General features: G+C 39.3%; 1 protein-coding gene across 1 annotated transcript in view; it reads right to left on the reverse strand.

Moving 5' to 3' along the window:
* Positions 1-7949: 7949 nt before the first annotated feature.
* CAPRIN2 (caprin family member 2) overlaps positions 7950-19716 on the reverse strand; it is a 34024-nt gene continuing 22257 nt past the window's right edge. The window contains exons 12-17 of the mRNA XM_009332904.1: positions 17481-17633; positions 14286-14463; positions 12452-12637; positions 11132-11232; positions 10318-10384; positions 7950-8855 (exon numbers count right to left, since the gene is read on the reverse strand). Of these exons, the coding sequence (XP_009331179.1) occupies positions 8287-8855; positions 10318-10384; positions 11132-11232; positions 12452-12637; positions 14286-14463; positions 17481-17633 (1254 nt within the window). The 3' untranslated portion in view covers positions 7950-8286. The remainder of the gene's footprint in view (positions 8856-10317; positions 10385-11131; positions 11233-12451; positions 12638-14285; positions 14464-17480; positions 17634-19716) is intronic.

Below are 19716 nucleotides of genomic sequence, written 5' to 3' on the forward strand. Positions count from 1 at the left end.
GAGCGGGCCCTGGCAGCTGCGGCATCGAGGGGGTGGCTGAGCCAGGGACAGCTAGGCCAGGGGACGCTGGGGCCCGGCACTGTTGCCATCGTACAGCTGCCACTGCTGCAGTTGTGTTGAGGTACCTCCGTCCATCGCTGCTTGGTGGCCTCTTTTGGTACCTTGCAGTGAGTGGCAGCGCTGGCTAAGGCACACCAGTCCCACAGACATTTTGGTTGCCCAGCCCACGGGATGCTTCCAGACCCTCTGCGCCATCCATCTTTGCCAGCACATACTTCCACTACACTTAAAAAAAAAAAAAAAAAAAAAATCCTAGTTAGCCTTCTTAATAGTTTACTCCTTTTTCTAGTAGTTTTCCAGCTTGAGTACCAGGCTTGATTGTTCTGTATTTGCTACCATGTGATTTACTTGCCCAAGAATTAAAGTGAGAACACCAAGACTGAACGGTGGTGAGATCAATTTCGTGGTGGAGAACTGACATCATTCCCACAGTTATCCAGGTCCATGAGGTATGTGCAGCTGGACAAGAAAGACTCGCAACATACATGCAGGAAGACAGAAATTTGCTACAAGGAGCTTCTTAAAATGTGCAGTTGGAACACGTGCCATAATTCCTGCTATGCTTCTGAGCACGTTGCTTTGTGATACCTGTCCTCATCATTATGTAGATTAGTAGACCCTGAAAATGGTTTGCTTATCTTAATGGTGTTTGTGTGTGAAAGTGGGTGGAAGGTGCTTACCGCTTGGGTTGTCAGGAATATACAAACAACCGTTCTAACTGCAAGCATTTGCCCCACTGTGATTCTCCACCTCTGTCCTCCTGTTTTCCCCCTTAAATCCTAGAACATGCAGGTGAACCTAAGGAAGATTTAAACATTCGTGCAGGTGTAAGATGACTATCAAAGGTGCAGTTCACAGACCAACAGCACGCCAGAAAAACCTCATGACCAATATGATCTTAGTGAGCCAAATCCTTCGGTTATTTCTGTAGGTGATGTTTTACATAACATTTACAAACCAGAGACATGTTATTAACTGGTAGAACAGAAAGACTATTTGCTGTGTTTTGGAAGAGTCAAACATAAGGGCGATTACAAGATCATCCCATTGTATAGATGCCTTAAGAATACAATTGGACAGTATGTCATTTGTTCATTGTAATTAGAGTATAAAACGTCATTTCTCATTACTGCTCCTCAATTAAGAAAACAGCAGTACTTCCCTCAACTTACATATTATCTGGCCTATACTGAAGAATACTCTTCTTAACAGTGCTGAGTGCACAGGAGTGCCATTTACGGTAGGGATACCCTTCTCTAACCAAGGGGACTACGGTAATGCTTGTCACAACATCTTTACTGCCACTAAGTAACTTAAGTTCCTAAATTGTTTACAAGGAAAATGTTAAAGCAGCTAATACTATAATGATTTCATGCAAAAAAATTGTCCCTTAATAAGTTTGCCTGTACTTAAAAAAGAATCTAGCTGTAAGAATGAATTACACCTACCTAGCATTTGGAGATTGTGCGCTCTCTTGTGGTTTTCATCACTTTTTGAAGTGGTGACAACACCTGGTCATTATCACTCAAGAACTGCCTTTCTCTTCTCCAGTAATGCAGCTCTAGAGCATCTAGCAAGAAATTGTAGCTACTTTCATTCACCTTTTCATTTCTTCTTAGAAGCAGGCGAGAGTATGTTCAGTAATCATAAAATATAAACAAAAACAATGTGAATGTGAAAAGTATATATTGTTAACCATGGTAATTCTGTGTCATTTTCCCATTTTGGTTAAGATAGTAAATAAGACTAATCTAATGAAAACTGCCCATTTTAAAGATCTTGGATCACGTATCATACTAAAACCAAATTACTTTAAAGGATTTGTAGTGTTATATCTCTACTTCCTTCTCCAAAATTAGCATGTTATGGACAGTTTAAAAGCAGCCTGCTTTATTCAGTTTCTGTGTATTCATCTGTGGTAGAACTTAAAAGTTACGAAATTTACTCATTGAAGGACATTAGTCTTGTGGAGCTGGTGATATAAAACACATCAATAAAGAACAAAATATACTTAAAGGCTATTTTAACATCTTCCTAAAATGTTTTTCATAATTTTATTGCACTTACCACTTGTATTTACAACAGCACTTTTAACACACAACGTTCACTACAAAAAAGGTGGAAAAGATTTTACACCTAAGATTTTGCTTTTAAGACCTGTTTTTTGTGCAGCACACAGCCATCAATGAGGCAATGCCAGCAAGTCTCTAAATCAGGTAACATCCAGTTCAACAATGGTTATTTCCTTTGTAATATGTCAGCAGTGATTTAGTTGTGGATAGTATTGTTGCAAGCATTTTAGTCTACCTATGTGCTGGGTTTGATGTATGCCTGATACTTCTTTCTGTAAAACATAAACCTCCATAGATACCAGTGGCTATGTTAATTCTAAAAATAAGTTTAGTCATTAATTGAAATATTTTTATGTAACTTCAAAAACATCAGGGTGAAAGTAACTACATTTAAGCAAGAACTTGTATGCCTTTTCGTTAGAGCAAAGATTCTGTTAGTATTTTGGGCTTCATCTACTCCAAAATAATGGATCTGGAACTGAATTAGAATGTGTGTTTTGCTACTCTGCAAAAGAAAGAATCTGAGGTAAAATTCTGAGATTTTCTTGGCAGCTATCTAACACTGCTGCTGAGAAAAGATCCAATGTGAAAGGGACAAGTGATATACAAAGAAACTAAAAGCAAGTAAATGAAATCCAAGTTGCACCAGCATGCAAGTACAGAAAAAAAGGATGAGAATAAAAGGGAGGTGGGGAGATAAGGGAAAGCAAAGTTTTGGTTGTTTTTTTTTTTTAAGCTCCAAAACTCTCCAGGTGCACTATAACAACAGTTTTATGAAGGATTTAGAACAAGCAATCATATTTTGAAATTCAGTTGCTGAAACCAAGGATTTTTAAAGCAACCTAAGTTTGACCTCAAGGAAAATCAGACCAAGTTCCTGACAGAGTTGCTATGAAGATAACGTGATGAAGTTAAAGAACTTTGGGAGATGGAAAAAACCTAGAAAAGTCTCACATAACGCAGGTTACTTAGAATTAGTCTTTTGACTTTTGGTTGTTTTGAAATGCAGGTGGTGTTTTAGCTGAATGCTATGTGTAACATACTTCCCACTGGCATAGAACAACTGCTGCATTATCCTGCCAGCCAAGTGCCTTTAGGATAGCATCTGGCTGTAAGTTGTAGTTAATAAGAGATGATACTCATGAGAAAGATGACAACGATCCTTTGTGTGATGTGCTACAAGCTAAAAGTAAGCCACTGTTTTCAATATAGGATTTACTTCATTGTAGTAAACTAACGACAAAGTGAGTGGATCTGTACTGAGATCAAAGCCTTCGTTCCAAATCAACCACAGCCCTTACTCATCTAAGACCCAAACAGTCCAAAAGCTGTACGAACTAATACTGTCCAGCCAAATTAGTACTTCATAATATTTTTTTTCAAGTACAATGCCACCTGGAAATGTTCAGTCAGCAGACACACATTTATAAGCTTTTTCATTCTTAATAGAATTGTTTATAGTTGGGAGACAAGACACAAAATTAAGTTGATCAGAGACTTGCGAACAAGTGCATAAGCAGAGTTAATTCATTTTTATCAGGTTATGGTATGGTGCATCTCCCATTAGAATACACAACAGACTTTTCATATCCTCCACAAGACACAAACTTAATTTTCTCAAAAGTCATGTATAGATTTGATAAAGAGCTGGCAAGGATGATCTGCAGCAGGCAAATGTTTGCCGGGCCTCCAGATACAAGACTTTGATCAGAGTTAAAATCCCGAAGCCGTCTCCCCCACTGACTGTTTTGTCGGAGCAGCCGTAGATAATTTACAGCAGTCGGAGGGAAAGGTACGTAAACTGAATCAGTGCAACAGAACAGTGACATTCTCTGCACCACCGCTGTAGCCTGCGGGATGGAGGTGTCCTTAGCTGCAGGAAGTTAACCATGACAGTTCTGGTAGATCATTCATGGTCTCCTCTCCCTTCCATAACCTGGAAAAAACACGAAAGTGACTTTAGTACCTTGAAAACTTTAAGAAACCCTCTGTCATGGTTTAACCTCGGTATCCAGCTCAGTCCCACGCAGCCACTCGCTCACTCACCCCCCTCCCCACCCCCCTCCCCCGCTGTGATGGGGGAGAGAATCGGAAGGGGAAAAGTGAGAAAACTTGTGGGTTGAGACAAAGACAGTTTGATAGGTAAAGCAAAAGCTGTGCGCGCACAAGCAAAGCAAAACAAGGAATTCATCATTCACTCCTTCCCATCGGCAGGCAGGTGTTCAGCCATCTCCAGGAAAGCAGGGCTCCATCATGCGTAACCGTTACTTGGGAAGACAAACGCCATCACTCCGAATGTCTCCCCCTTCCTTCTTCTTCCCCCAGCTTTATATGCTGAGCATGATGTCACATGGTGTGGAATATCCTTTTGGTCAGTTTGGGCCAGCTGTCCCAGCTGTGTCCCCTCCCAACTTCTTGCGCACCCCCAGCCTACTCACTGGCGGGGCAGCACGAGAAGCAGAAAACGCCTTGACTCTGTGTCAGCACTGCTCAGCAATAACGAAAGCATCCCTGTGTTATCAACAGTATTTTGGTCACAAATCCAAAACATAGCACCATAGCAGCTACTCTGACAAAAATTAACTCTATCCCAGCCAAAACCAGTACACCCTCCTATTTCAGGGTCATTCCAGTATTTCACTGAACTCAGAGAAGGAAACATGGAAATTCACTCACTCCAGATCAAAACCTAGTGTTAGTTCCTTACAGTTTCTCTTCAGCAGGCTGCACGAGATGACTAAACTGGAGAGAATTTAGGTGGTATCCAATTCGCATAGCAAAAGACAGCAATAGGAAGTTAGCAGAACTATGATGCTCCTTTGTATGTATTAATTAGACCTGATAATCATCTCTATATGGTGAATGCATGCTACTTGGTGCAACAACTCAAGCAACTTCATTTAACAACTACAGAGGCAAAAAGTATTGGCAGACAGTATTTACGTGAAGTCTATACTGGTCTTAGCTCAAATATTTTCAAGCTGTGAAACTCACCTGTTAAATGCTTCACCCAGAAGTAGAATATGGATCTAGGCCCTTAGTCTGGATATACTGAGATAGACTAAAACTGCGTCAGTTGGTAAATAATGCACTGAAATACCCTGAAGTACTTTGAGAAGCTTTCAAAACAAGTATTAATCTAGAACCATAAAGAATGAGGATTGAGATATCAATATCCTAGTAGTGTTTATCATTATGGGAAATCACGTGAAGTCCTATTTCTAGGTATTTTGAAGATTAGAACAGCAATTTTCTACCAGTGGATTTTGGCCAGCTATTGGTTTAGAAAGCAGGTGTTTTGCTTGGTCTTTTGCAGTATTTTTTTAAAAATATAGCCTTAGCGTTGGAGGTTCAGTACTAACCTTTTGAGTCACATCTAGTCTGAAAACTTTTTTATGACAGCACCCGTTCAATTGCACTTCTACTCCTTTTGTAACAGAGGTTAGGTAGAGCTGGGTTCACAGCTCCAACTAGAAATACAGTGAAAGCCAACAGTTCCTGCTAAGGAGGTACTACATGAGAACACTTATAGGATAAAATTGATCATATGTTCAGCTATTGTATGGAAGAGAATTGTCCGAGTTGTATATTTTTTTAATAACAAATGTTGGGAGAAAACCAGACATTTTATTTTAAAGTAGCTGGTACCGTAGAGGCGATTCTCAAGTTGGTAAAGCTTACAGAAGCATGAAATCTTTTAAAGCCATCCATTATATGATTTATGGTCAAGTTTACCATCAAGGAGTGGTGTAATGATTAGATTTCATGTTTCATATCTTCTCACTTCTTGCTGTGACAGTGTGTACTCCTTTAGTTAGGAATATTCAAATCCATCTTATACAGATGGACAACCAGCTCTGAAATTGAGATGCTTACTTCAGATATCTTAAATATATGCGAGCTAGAGATACAGAAAAGCTTTGCTAGATCTGCCAGTAAGAAATAAGGTAAGGCTCAAACAAATGGGTCCACCAAGTAGCTGTCCAGACTTGATTGAACTGGAGCATTAGAAAGCAGCATGTGCTTCATGTTTTTGCAGTAATCATATCTGAGGTTGCCAACGGCCAAGCTTATTAGCAATGCTAATACTGGTAACTTGTTCTTAAAACTAAGAAATCCATCAATACAAGTACATACAACAAAACCAAGTAGGGTAAGCTGCATGCTAAATGAAGAAGCCTGCACTAAGGCAGTCTGAAGCACAAGGGATACCCTGCTACTATACGCAGAACAGGGCTCATTTATTTCCTAGTCCCTATTTCCTGTGCAGACAGCACAGGAGAGGAGCGACTGGGTCAGCACGCTGGATGTCTAAAAATTCAGAGTTGCAGGTCTGCTCGAAAAGCAGTGAAATCTGTTTGGCCACGGCTGCAAAGCGATTGCAAGCTGAAAATTATCCTAGCACTTAGGCCTATCTACTATATTCCCATATTAATACACAAGGACACTTAACAGTTTGAGCAAAAAAGCACTAGTTAAACTCCTACCACATAGCCTTTATTGAGAGCATTCTAGAAATAAGCCTTTTTATTGGCTAAAGTCAGAATTAGCATGCCTAAAAATACAGGCTTAGTACTCAATGGTTAAGGCTTGATATTTTTGTCTGAACTAGGTTCCCTAAAGCTTTATCCCCAATTTCTCATCTCAGAACTTGCCAAAGGAATTAAACCAAGACTTGAAGCATGATCACCCTCTAAAAATCTGTATGAAAAAGAAATCTAAGCTTGGAATAAAACCAAGATCTTTATGGTACTAACTTTATGAAGTCATGCCAGACAACTTGTTTTGGCATCTGCATGATAGCAGGGGAGAACTGTTTAAAGTTGGAAGTTGTGAAACCAGTTACCAAGAAACAGCAGCTTTTATCGGGTCTAAAGGATATTCCATTTAGGTTTTTAGTTTCATTTAAATAAGCAGATAGCATAGTTCTAGTTCATCCTTAGATATACCAGTCAGGCTTTTGCACTAGCTACTTTAGTACACTCAGATACAAACCGTTGAAGCTTTTAGAAGTAGAAAGAGCCAGTGACCTACAGTCGTCTTCGGGTTCATACTTCCATTTTAAACATTGAAATGCTTTATAGTATTTGACATGCTGCAGCTTAAACAAGGACATACATCATGGCTTTTCAGTTCTCAGGCCAGAGGAGATTGGTGAAGACTGGTCACACAGCGCTATAGCTGTAAGAAAAGAATTTCATAAATGCTTCTAGCATTTGTATTCAGGTTTGATTTAAAATGCAAGCAGCAGGCTTCAACTACAGATACAAAGTTCCTCAGCAGTTCCCTGAAAGGAGGAGATAACTTGGCATTACAATCTGATTCAAGTCTCCTGGGGGAGTGAAGCCATACATGTTTGTACTTCACAAGGGTCAATTTTAACTTTAAAATATATTGCAGCTGAGTAACAAACAGTGTGAGCCAGCCCTTCAGTGACTGTTTTGAGGTTTAAGAATTCCAAGTACATCACTACTGAAGGACAGGTGGTGTGACAAAGCTATATTTTGGCAGGGTATGCATTTAAAATAAGTAGTCCTAAGGAAGTACATAGCTTTTCACTTCTAATTTCTTGACCTTTTGGTTAAAAAGGAAGCAGGTACGTAACTAAATCTTGAATTCATTTTGATCAAGGGAACACTCTTGAGAATGGCATCAAGCAAGAATCCCTTTTAAACTATACAGTTTACTCTGAATTGTTGAACCTTGAAGATCAGTTCTATGTAGTAGCACACATGTACACCCCACATCAGGAACAAAGCTCAGTTTGATATATTTTAAAAATAAAGACCATGGCAAGATTAATACTAAAATGCATATTAACTTGTTTTATTGAGGCACAACAAGGCATTGTGAATAGCCCATACTTGAGGCAATCAATAGTGTAGTAAGCTGGACATTAATACAGTTTAGGGTAAGTGCAAACAATATACATTCACAGCTTTACTAGCAAGGCTACATCACAACTGATAAAGTGCCAAATTAGTGCTGATTCAGTACCCCAATTCCATGATTTCACCTTGCACAACAGGACCATCATTTCCCCCAATAATGGAACCACATATCTTCTATAAAGTCAGTAGTAAGTGCAAAGCTAGTCCCACCCCCCTCCACCAAGGTGTTTGGAGCAGCTCTTTTGTAAACATCGCACTGGATTTTAGTCCTGATAAAGGAGGTATCCCGAAAAGGTGGAGTATTTCCAGCTACTTCCATAGATGGCTCCCCGATGTAGACGCAGCCAGATCTGATCTCCCTGGAACAGCTGCAGGACTGCATGGTTACTAGCTGTTTCGTGATCAGGAGCCCCATCATTTGCATATGCTGACACTAGGACCTCTTCATTCTTCATGAGATTCACATACAGGGGAACATTTACAGCCAGTTTCAGCATGTGGAAGATGAAGACATATGTACCATTCACTGGACAGTTGAACCTACCAAGCTGGATATCAAAAGTTTCTCCAAGGTTGTTCAGCAACAGATCAAACACAATTGGCTGGTCTAGAGTTCCAGGGGCCAAGTTAGATGTTCTAGCGGCAGAGAAGGCAACTCTCATCTGCTGCGGGAGGGGGTAGACATGCACTGGTAATATGGTGGCAGCTTGGCTCGTCACTGGCATATCAACAGGGGTGATGCTGCGGGAGTCTCCCTGTCCAGAGTCCCCACTGTTAAAGGTTTCATTGTCTCGTTCTGGACTGCTCACCTGAGAGGAATCACTCCACCCTGCTGTTAAAGATCATTAGCAATGATAAATAAGTATTATAACAGAAGGAGACCCTTAAACCTGCAGGCATGATCTTAAGCAGCAAGTGTATAAGCTTTGCAACAGCTTTGACAACTTCCTGTAGCTGAAAGGACCCCAGTGAGAACAGAACTTTGAAGCTGGTTTAAATTCATCACTCACAGCAGTCAGCAGGATGGACCATAATTTAACTTTTCATACTTCTAAGTAGGAGAGGGCACTAGCTTGGAATAGTTTTAGCTTTAGTATTTGCCACATACATATATTACCATAAAAAAGCATATGCTAGCTTCTGAGGGGAGATAAAATACTATCTCTGAAAAAATTGGCAGGATTACCAAAAGCCAAGTAGTCATTTAGTCACCTTCAAGACCTGAATTTGCACTTCAAGTTACCTCAATACTGTTCTTCTGGAGCCACATTTCTTAGTAGGTCATATCAACTTATGATGCTAGAATATTTTAAGTTTGAAGAACTAGAATTGCTTTTAAGCTTTCTGCACCCCACTCCCCAAAATGGATATTTGAAAAGATAAACAGCTTCAAGTTAAAAGGGTCTAGAATGAAAACATTAGTAGATCTAAGAAATTTAAAGCAGTCACTCCCAAGTTTCAAGCCACTGTTAATTCCACTGGAAAGGAACACCTTAAGATATCAAATAAAAGTGAAGTTGCTACTGATATCTTACTGATATCTGTTAACTCACCACAATCTCACATTTCTTTTAATTCTCTTCTGAAGTATATTCTCTAAGTCCTGCCTGACTGACAGATGACCTGCTTTATCTTAAGTTTCTATGATACACCATAATTTCCCTTTATTCTTCAAAGTATGATCTATAGTTACTATTTATCTTTCTTTTCACCTATAGCACTGTAAGTCCAGCTTTTTCCAGCACATTTTCCAGGATTAAATCATCTTGTTTACAACTTTTCAAAATACATGCTATTCATGCTTGGATTGAAACAGCTAGTTTTATATATTTCTTTAGGTTTTGTATTCCAGCATGGAAGTACAGAGTAAGCCTGTATTCCCAAACAAACTTCTATTCGTAGAAAAAGTTAAAGTTTCTGGGATCTGATAGCTCACCCAGAATCAGAGGACACCATACAATTAAGGGATGAAGCCAAATGCAACATGGGAACCACGCTGTGTTTGTTTCCTGGTCCGTTTATTTGGGAAGAAAGTTCAGTAAGGTACCATTGTGTCACAACTTTGACATGTGAAGACACCAAGTTGAGAGGTGACATTAAGTCTGCTTCTATGCAATGCTGACTGTCTAAGAACAGTACTTCAGCTTTCATCTACCTTGGTTAATTTATACCAAGCTTGATCTGTTTTATCAGTGATAGTACACTTTTTCCTCACTATTCACAGTAACACTCCACTTCAGCATCTGCTATGCCCAAGCACATATGTACCGCTGAGGACCTGATGTTAACCTTACCTCTTGAATTTGCTCGAGGACCACTAGTTATCCCACCTCGTTTATAGCACTGCTGGTAATTAACATCCTAAAAAGAACAGAAGTATTAGTAAGATTGCTATAGGCAAATCTGAAAGCAAGTGGGACTACCGAATATAGTATTTTTTCTTTTGCACAATTAATTCAAGTTTAGAATAAACAACGATGGAGTTCAGAATTAAGATGTAGATAAACAGCCTTATTTATGGAAAATTTAATTTTATACAAGCTATTATAAAAGTAAAGAGCTATTTCAATGCCAGTTCTAGCACGTTAGCTTCTGAACTATACGTTCAGTTCAATAAGCATTACCTTAAATCTCAGGTCTGTTACAAGTCTGAGTCTGTACAGATGAATATTTCATTTCAAAGCCAAAGACCCTCCTCCCACCAGGAACCTTTGCTTTCTTACACATTTCTGGGTTTTTTTCCTAACCACATTCTCAGCAATCCATTTACGGGTTTGTTATTTTATACTACAAGGCATTGAAGACTAACTTTAAAATCCATGGTAAAATGGACTCATTATGCCACATCTTATTTGCCATCTGTTTGCATTTTGGAGATTCCCTTCAGACTAAAATCAAGTTGTCATACAGAGATGTTATTTGTCTGAACTGACTTCCTATTTCAACTGCTGTCTACTGTTCCAAAAAAAGTTTCATCTAGGAAACAAAACTAAACTCTAGCTTGTAAAGAATACTGCACCTGTTAGGATAATGAAAAGCTACAGTATTAGAAGACTTATCTCCCATACAGCGCTCAAGAAGGCTACTAGAAACAAAGTCAATGCTTACCCTCTGAGAATATGGCATTCCAGCATAATCTCTACCAGGGAACTGCAGCTGGCCATAGTTGCCATTAGTTATTGAAGGTGAGCCTCTGTAAGCATCAAAACCTGTTCAAATAAGGTTGATTATTCAATATTATTCATGGTTTGGTTTACAAGTACAAGTCCAGAATATGACGAGCTCCCTTTTGGCAATTACCGTTGTATTACATTATGAATTACACATCTACTCCGTATTTCAGAGTCTCACTACTCCTGTAAAGAATGCATTTCATTAGCTACTCTGTATGTATCAAAATTACATGTTTAGAAGTATTAACATTAGACCTTAACAATTGTCTGTTTGATATTAATGAGACTTCACAGAACAGCTGAAGAACTTGCTAGATTCAGAGACAGGATTTAGCAGAATTAAGAAATGCTTTCTTTTGCTACTACAGATGCTTAGCTATGACTGTTACACATTTAACTACTATAATATTTAGCATCTTTAGCTATTAGACTAACTACCAAACACCTAACTGCAGGTAAGGTAGAACTACATAACTCATTTTCCGGTACATGTTCCTACAAGGTATTGAGCAGTCTCAGCCCAGTAACTGAAACAACTTCGATGACAGACTAAGTGCCCTTCTACTTCAAAATGAAATAGGCCACAGCTATCAACAACCTTAACTTGGTGTCTGCTGAGAGTCAGCTGAAACTTTCCATAGTACTTCAGCTAGCAGCAGAATAGCAACTGATTTGCAGAGACCGAACAATCCTTCTCTTAAAACCCTTCGGTTTGTTATTAATCCAGAAGGGCTCTCAACTACCAGGAACCTCTCCCCCCATCCCAGTTTCTGCTGGTAATATTAAAGCCAGCAGTGCTAAGCAAAGGGTATCTTGTTTTGGGCAAATACCGCAAGTGACATCTGAAGAGAAAGTGCTAACATTCTGGGTGGGTAAGACAGATGCCAAGAGAAAGAATAAAGGGGGTAGAAAGTTCAGAAAGGTATACGAAATAGCAAGCAGAAAAGTCTATACAGTTACATACTTTAATAACCTATTATTGAAAGTTTCTGCTTTCATAATTCAAAATGCTATGAAATTGCTCTGCCAGTTCACCTGACACCCAAAGTACAGGGACTACAAGTAAGAGTCAGAATGAACTCACTTAAATTCTACAAAGGAAGACCCCATTCTCTGCACATTGCTCTTAAAAAGTCTTGTTTTAAGAAATTTCACATATAGAACCTAAATTTAATACCATGTTGTGTTAAATCATTTTCTAGTGTTACTATATTAGATTTTTTATTTTTTAAGGTGGTAGTAAATACATACATACCTTTGTACCCACCAGGGGAACGATACGAATTAGCCAGTGACCTTCCACCTCTAGCAGATCCTCTGACAGACCCACGACTGTTAAGGTAAGGCTGAGGCGGTCTGGGAATAACATTAGTCTGTGCTGGATAAAAGGCAAGGCTACCATTGCTAACAGGAACAGCTCCATCAGGTTGATAATTCACTGCTTAAAACAGAAGGCACGGATTAATTCAAAGCTTTTATAACTGTAATAAGTTACCACACCTAGAAGCAAGGGCAGCATTAGGAAGTTCAGAGACTGATTAAGCTGCTCTGAATATCCTGTTCTTGTGCCCCTTCATTATTCCAAATAAGTGGGGATCCTCCCCTTTGGTCTGTAGAGTGTAATGCTTGTTAAAAGTATACTGTAGACAGCCCAGGCTGTCAGTGTGAACCTCTAATGCATTCAAGATTCAGTTGCCTAGGTCAGAACAAGCTTGCTAGCAGCATCAAGAAAATAACCAAGCTAGAATAAAATCAAGTAGCACCTGATTAAGAATTTTCACTTAGAACCAATACTGTTCTACTAGCAAGACCTCAGTGGTCTATCTGATAAACTAGGTCACCTCAGTGTTGACATCCTTCAAAGTGATGAGACAAACTCAATCTTATCTACATAGCAATAAGACAACTGTGGAAAGCTAGATATTTGGGTTCATTCTCTTCAGACATTCCTACCACATGTTATTAGGCAGTTCAACCCCAAGCAACAGGTATTCAAGAATACTTTTCACTCACAGGGTGGTTGAGTGGTTAGCTTTAGATACAGACATCATAACCATGAATGTGTTTCCACAGGACCATGCTTTTTATCAATCTGAAAAGCTTAAAACTGATCCAGAGTGACAGTCTAAACCCCTTTCCAAAGTCTGTGCAGAACCACTGCACAAGATTAATCAAAAAATCATGATGTTCCATCAAAAAACTGTATAGAAGGCTGATCACCTGTAGTCTCAGTGATGAGAAGGAGCATTCAAGCTAACCATGCTTTCCTGACTGCTATACTTATATTGTTCTTTGGAGCTCTTAATCTTCATATGTCTCACTAGAAATAGACTGATACTATGTGAAGTCAGTATGATTCCTATCAAGATTCCCCCAGCAGAAACACAGTAGCTTTAAATGACCTTGAGTCACTTGGTTAGGTAGTCTTATAGATCCAGATCCCTAATTGTCAGCTTCCTTTCACCCTGGAACCTGTTTCAGGCATATTTAGGGGCTAATTTCATTTCAAATTTAGTGTTAGCTATACAAATTCACCTGGTACAGTATCTGAATGTCAAGCAGGTCAGTTGTGCTAAATAAGGCAGCTCAAGACCCCTCCTATCAGAAGTTTAGTATTCCTCAAGTCAGACAAAACTCATCCCAACTTTCTTATTTAGCTTTCAGCAACTCCCAGCACTAGACAGCACTAGTGTCTTACCAGAGACCAATTAATGGTTCCAAATAAGAGTATTTCATCATTGCTTCAACTCCAAGCAAACAATTGTTTGACTGACAAGTATCACTGCATACTTGAATTTCCCACCTACTGGGAAATTCAGGCATGTAAGTGACACTGTCCATGCAACTAGCATAGAAACTAGTTTGAAGCAGCCTTTCATCCTGCTAGGAGTTTTGAAGTTAGGTTTACATACCATACCATCAAATAGATTAGAGTTGATGTAACCCTAACATTAACAGGTGCTATATAACAGTGCTTAAGAATTTCACTGAGTTAAAAGAACTCACAGCACATGTTAATGAATTAATACTACTGCAACCTGAAGATCTTTAAAGACTACTTGAAATACAGATACAAGTACAGTTCTCACCTGAAGACAGAGATTCTTGTGAAAGAGAGGTTTGTTCTGCAACATGAGAAGACTGCAATTGGCATTGAGGAGGAGTCTGTGTACTTGCTGTAGAGAAACTCTGGTTATATCCTGCAAAAGAATCCTCTTTAATTTCCTGGTCTTTACGCGGAGGCAGTGGTGCATTCACTTTAAATACCTACAACATATTTCAAGACAAGTGCTTAACACTACCACCTAGAGTCACTGCCCTAATGCCACCACCCTGCTATGCCATAGTTTAAATCCATATGCCTAGATCAGTTTCTAGATTATTTCGAAGAAACAGTTGGTGATCAAGAACATTGTACTTCAACCCACCCTTTTCCCTCTCAATAAACTTACAGAATGTACTCCTGTTTAAATAGCTGCTACCCAAGAAACATGCTTGATTGACCATAGCTACCATATTTGATCAACAGAACAGCTGCCATACAATACGCTATTTTCCTTCTATGGGAAATCCACTGTTAAATTCACAGACTACCTGTCCTACAGCTTTTGACCTGAAGCTGGGACAGCCTATACCAAGATGAGATATTCACATTTGGGAAGAGTTTGGTTCTTTATACATGTCTTGGAACCTGATGCAACACTACTATCCACTCAACTACCATATTAGGCAGCCTTCACCCCTTTGGTAGATTAAGCCTCAACTTTCCTACTCATTTTAAGTTCCCTCAGACTGAACATGTAACCTAAGTAACAGTCTTGTAATTCAAATTTTAATGTTATAGCCTGGGCAGTAGGGTGGTGCGCAGATATTACCGTTAAATCTAATCAACCAGAGTTCAGTCACTCCAGTGACTGTACTGCTTTATAGCAAATAACCCCAAATTGCCAGAATTGACACTATCAAAAGTGACACCTAGTATCAAGATCAAATAGGAAAGTAGCATATTTTGAGTAGAAGGATCTAAATTTCACATGAAGAGCTGTCAGCAGTACTGATACTGAGTCTAGAGGTGTATCTGACCATTTTCCAAGACTATAAGCTGTCTGAAGACAGACCAGGGCAAAACTACAACTAGATGCAAGGAACAGCTTCACAGCTTGACAATTCTTGTCATTTGCAGAAGCTGCTATAATTAAAATGGGAAATGAACACTTTTCCAAGGGTCAAGAAACCAAGTATTGCCTCTAAGAGGGAGCCAGCACAGAAACCCCTCGTGATACTGAAGTGTTGAGTATAAATTTTGAACCATTATAAAACACATTCTTTTTTTACTTTACCAGATGAAGTGATCAAAGTGCTCCAAAGCAATCCTCCTTTCTAAAAGAAATTTGAGGATGTTGTGCAGTTAGGCTGTCAACATCCTGGAGTATTTGTAGCAAGTGGTCTACTTTTTCCTACAGTGAGGTTTACAGGTGGAATTCTAGTAAAGGACTAGGGCTACAGATAGGATCTGCCTTTAAGCTTCCATAAGTACAATAGCAGCAATAGATGTTCAGACATCTGAGGACACGTAATCAGATGCTTCCATTACTGTCACTGTACTACCACTGTTTGGCAAGGAACCATCTGACTCCTGGCTATCTACTGAAATTCAATGGCTGTGTTTTCCTGGCAGCAATGGGAATCTAAGCAATGTAGGGAAGAAGAAAACCCTGCACTGCAAAGTTAAAGACTGCTACCACTACACCAAAGGCATTAACATCCTAGCGAGTCACAGATGTTCGCCAGTTTGACCCAAAAAATGTTTGCCAGTTTGACCCAAAAAATGCCAAGAGAAATCTCAAACATTTAACATCTCTGAAAACACCACAGCATTAATTCAAGTGAACTTTCAGTGGTACCTTTATGATCAAAAGCACTCCCAACACAGACACTAGGTTCAGATAAAATCAGAATGACTGAGACCAAGACTCCATATTTATGTCATTACAGATGCTCATCTTATACACTGCATCCCCAGAAAGACTCTGGATTCCTTGATCATAGCATGCTGCTATTTCTCCACTTCATGAAAAATCAGCACCTAGCCACTTAGCATAGTTTAAATAGATCTGGCTTAGAAAGAACCACCTCCATACCACCACTTGCCTTATTTATAGTGTATATCAAAATTCCGTACCTCTGAGGAAGGGTCTACTTGAACCTCTTCTACAAATACAGAAAACCAAGGAGAAAAAAAATTATGGTAGTGATTTACTACAGACCACACCAGGATGTCACAGATGTTTTAGTCATTAATTCCTATGCTTTGAAAGGCTATTAGCTACCTTCTTCCACCAAATACTACTAACATTTGTCTCAATACTGCAAGATGCAGATCATCCAGCAAGTTGTGGAACTGCACTAGTACATTTGTTGAAATGGACAATGCCTTTGGAGAATCTCAGTGACCTCTTTCTAAGCTTGCTTTTGAGCAAGAACATTAAATAAGGTTTCTAGCATCTTCTGAAGAAGGTATCAGAAGAGTAAATAAGACCAAGTACAGGGAAGGGAACATTAATAACCAAATGGAGACCCTTCCTCTGAGTCCCTCTAAGCTTGCACCACGGATTACCAGAGTAGCAATGTTAGAGAACATTAGTAATGATGTATGGCCTGAAAAAATAGTATCTATTTGGAAGAAACACCACTCAGTCTGCGTGGACTATTCCCTAGGCACCTATATTGAGTACTTGTTAATGGACAGGATAATGAGCTACACCAGTCTTTATAAAGGACACATTTTCCATGATTCCAGTGGACTGAGTTTTACCCCACTAAAGCAAACAGTTTAAAAAGCAGCAAGACAGGTTCAGGCTTCAGAAAGCTTTTAGTCCTAACAGCTATATACTTCAGGATTCCCTCTCTCCTCTGCAGTCTTTATTATTTGACATTTATGCAGAAGAACAGTTTAAGTACAGTCAACTTTACCTTGGAGCACAGCTATAAATCTGTTGATTTCAGGTCTGACTTCTCCCTCTTAGTTCCTTGAGGCTACTAAGATATCCCAGTATTAGATTTTGGGACTATACAGAGCAAAACCAGGATCTCTGTTCTTAGATGATCTGCTTTAAGTTCTGAAGGCATTGGAGAAGCGGAGTTCTAATCTAGGTTTAACATTAAAGCATCAAAACGATCTATCAAGTTCTGTGCTATATCAAGAGGAGCCAGTTCCCCAGTATTAGGACTAAAGTTATTAGCATTGTCAGTTATTCTTCTGTGGCCTCAAGTTGCATACTTACAGTCTGCATAGCCTGAAAGGGAGCTGCTGTTATTGTGACAGAACTGCTACTTGCTGGAGGAGACTGAAAGCTTTGCACTGGTGGTACTGGCGACATGGAGGTGCTTGAAGTAGGCAATGGTGACTGTGGCTCACTTGGGAGGGGAATAGTTGCCTGAGGGAAGAACAAATGTAATGAAAGGTCACTTGATAGTTATCAGGCAGTAACAGAAGCAGTTAATTTGTTCTAAAGCCTAGACTGACAGAAGTCAGCAGTTTCTACAGGATGACATTTGGACATAGTAGAGCTACCAAATAGCTTTTGCTTACAATTTCAAATCTTGCTGTGCATCCTCAGCAAACAGTACTTCTATTGCAGTCTCTGCTGATTAAGTGAAATGTGCCTATGAGGTACTATACATACCACTCATTGTAATAATTTCACAATAAAGAGACATTAGGTATTTTTTCCCACCACTAAGGAAATATAGAATGCCTTCTGTTCCATTTATTGGAAGATGATTCTCCGGCTGATACTAGAAGTGACTTCTCTTTTCCAAAGGAACTCAGGAAGCTTGGGGGGTTTGATTTTTTCCCTCCGAACTTCATTGATTATGTTTCAGATTAGAAACAATGCTGAGTTGTCCAGACAAAGTATTAACCAGCATTAAGTCTCATCTGTGCAGACAGCAAAGTGAAGTGTTGATTTAGAGCACCGCTATTTATAGGAATCAGAAGTCAAAAGGAATGTAAGGCTCTAGACACATTTCAGCAACCAATATACTTACCTTACCTGTATTTGTGATGCTCACCTGGGTAATTTCTATCTTTTTAGGTATCAGTGGCTCAGAAATACGTGAACTTGTCTGATACAGTGGCTGGGAAGTATATTTCTCAGTCTCTTGAGAAAGCGATGCTGATGCCTAGAAGAAGCCATACATGCACCTGCTATTACAAGAAGTACTGCAGAAAGCACAAAGTTCTGGTAGAGCTATGAAAGACCAGTGCATAAGCTGAAACAAGTGGATTTTGAAAGACCGTGACACACATTAAGTCCAAAGCAAGCGTACTAAATAGTCATCTTAACCAAAAGCTTCAAGTAATTAGCTTTAGAGATTCAGACTTAGAGTACCCTTCTTACACAAGAAGTTGTACAACTAGCCCTGCAAAGTCAGATAATTTTAAGAACTGTAGATTGCTTCAAGCAGTTTTTTTTTAACAATGAAGTCTGTGACACACACCTGTCAAATTAAATGGAAAGACATCTCTGATGTTAAACTTCTGGTAAGCTCTGCCAAACAAGGCTTCAAGAGTCAAACTTTGTTTTTCTTTTGCAAACCTGCGTGTTCTAAAGTTAGCTCACATTTGTAATGCTAAGTTTCTTAAACTTAGATACACAGCCTAGGGCTAAAGACTACCAGTCCCATTCTCACCATGTTATACCATCATCGGTGCATCAGACAGAACTGCACTTGCATACCACAAGAGTGCACTGTCACCAGGGAGCGTATTCCCCAGTTGTGCTGGGACCAAACAAAGCTTATCTACTGCTTTCCATGAGAAGCAGGACTGGAAAAGAAAGACCACACTTCAAGCCTAAGGGACTAGAGATATGCTGGGCACAAGCAACCCTAATTCCAAACAGTAAGTTTGCAAAAAACCTCAGAACATTCTACTAAAGCAGATGTTCTACATTATAGCATAGCACAAGTCTCCTGGATACATATTGAACAGCAAAATTATTTAATCCTTGTCAGCCAAGAATTCTTACAACACTGTAGAAGTGAGAGAAGGTATCAAGAACCAGGCCAAGACTGCTGATTCAAGAGGCAGCAAGACTATATCCCTGTCAAGACTTATGTTCAACTATACAGTATATTAAGGAATAGAATGAATGCTACATGCACAGTATACTGATAGCATGTACATCAGCAAAAAAACATTTAAAAAGCATGAACATTTCCCCATTATAATCTACATACACTGTATTAGAGTCCAACAGGTAAGACCCAGCAACACTTAGCAAGAGATCTTTAAGACAGCAATCAACATAAATTGAAATGCTATTTTCAGCTCTAAACAATATTTGAATGCTAGTTAAATCTTCAACTGCACATAAATACAGCTAAGAAAGCAAAGTTTGAGGTCTTGGCTGAACATCAGGAAGTCAGATTCCCAGTATTTCTTCAGTTAGTGCTTGAGAGAACACATCTCAGTCTTCAGCTTACACAAGTCTGCTATTTCACAACAATATCCAT

This window comes from Pygoscelis adeliae, unplaced genomic scaffold (assembly GCF_000699105.1).
Source record: "Pygoscelis adeliae isolate BGI_AS28 unplaced genomic scaffold, ASM69910v1 Scaffold38, whole genome shotgun sequence".
NCBI lineage: Eukaryota > Metazoa > Chordata > Aves > Sphenisciformes > Spheniscidae > Pygoscelis > Pygoscelis adeliae.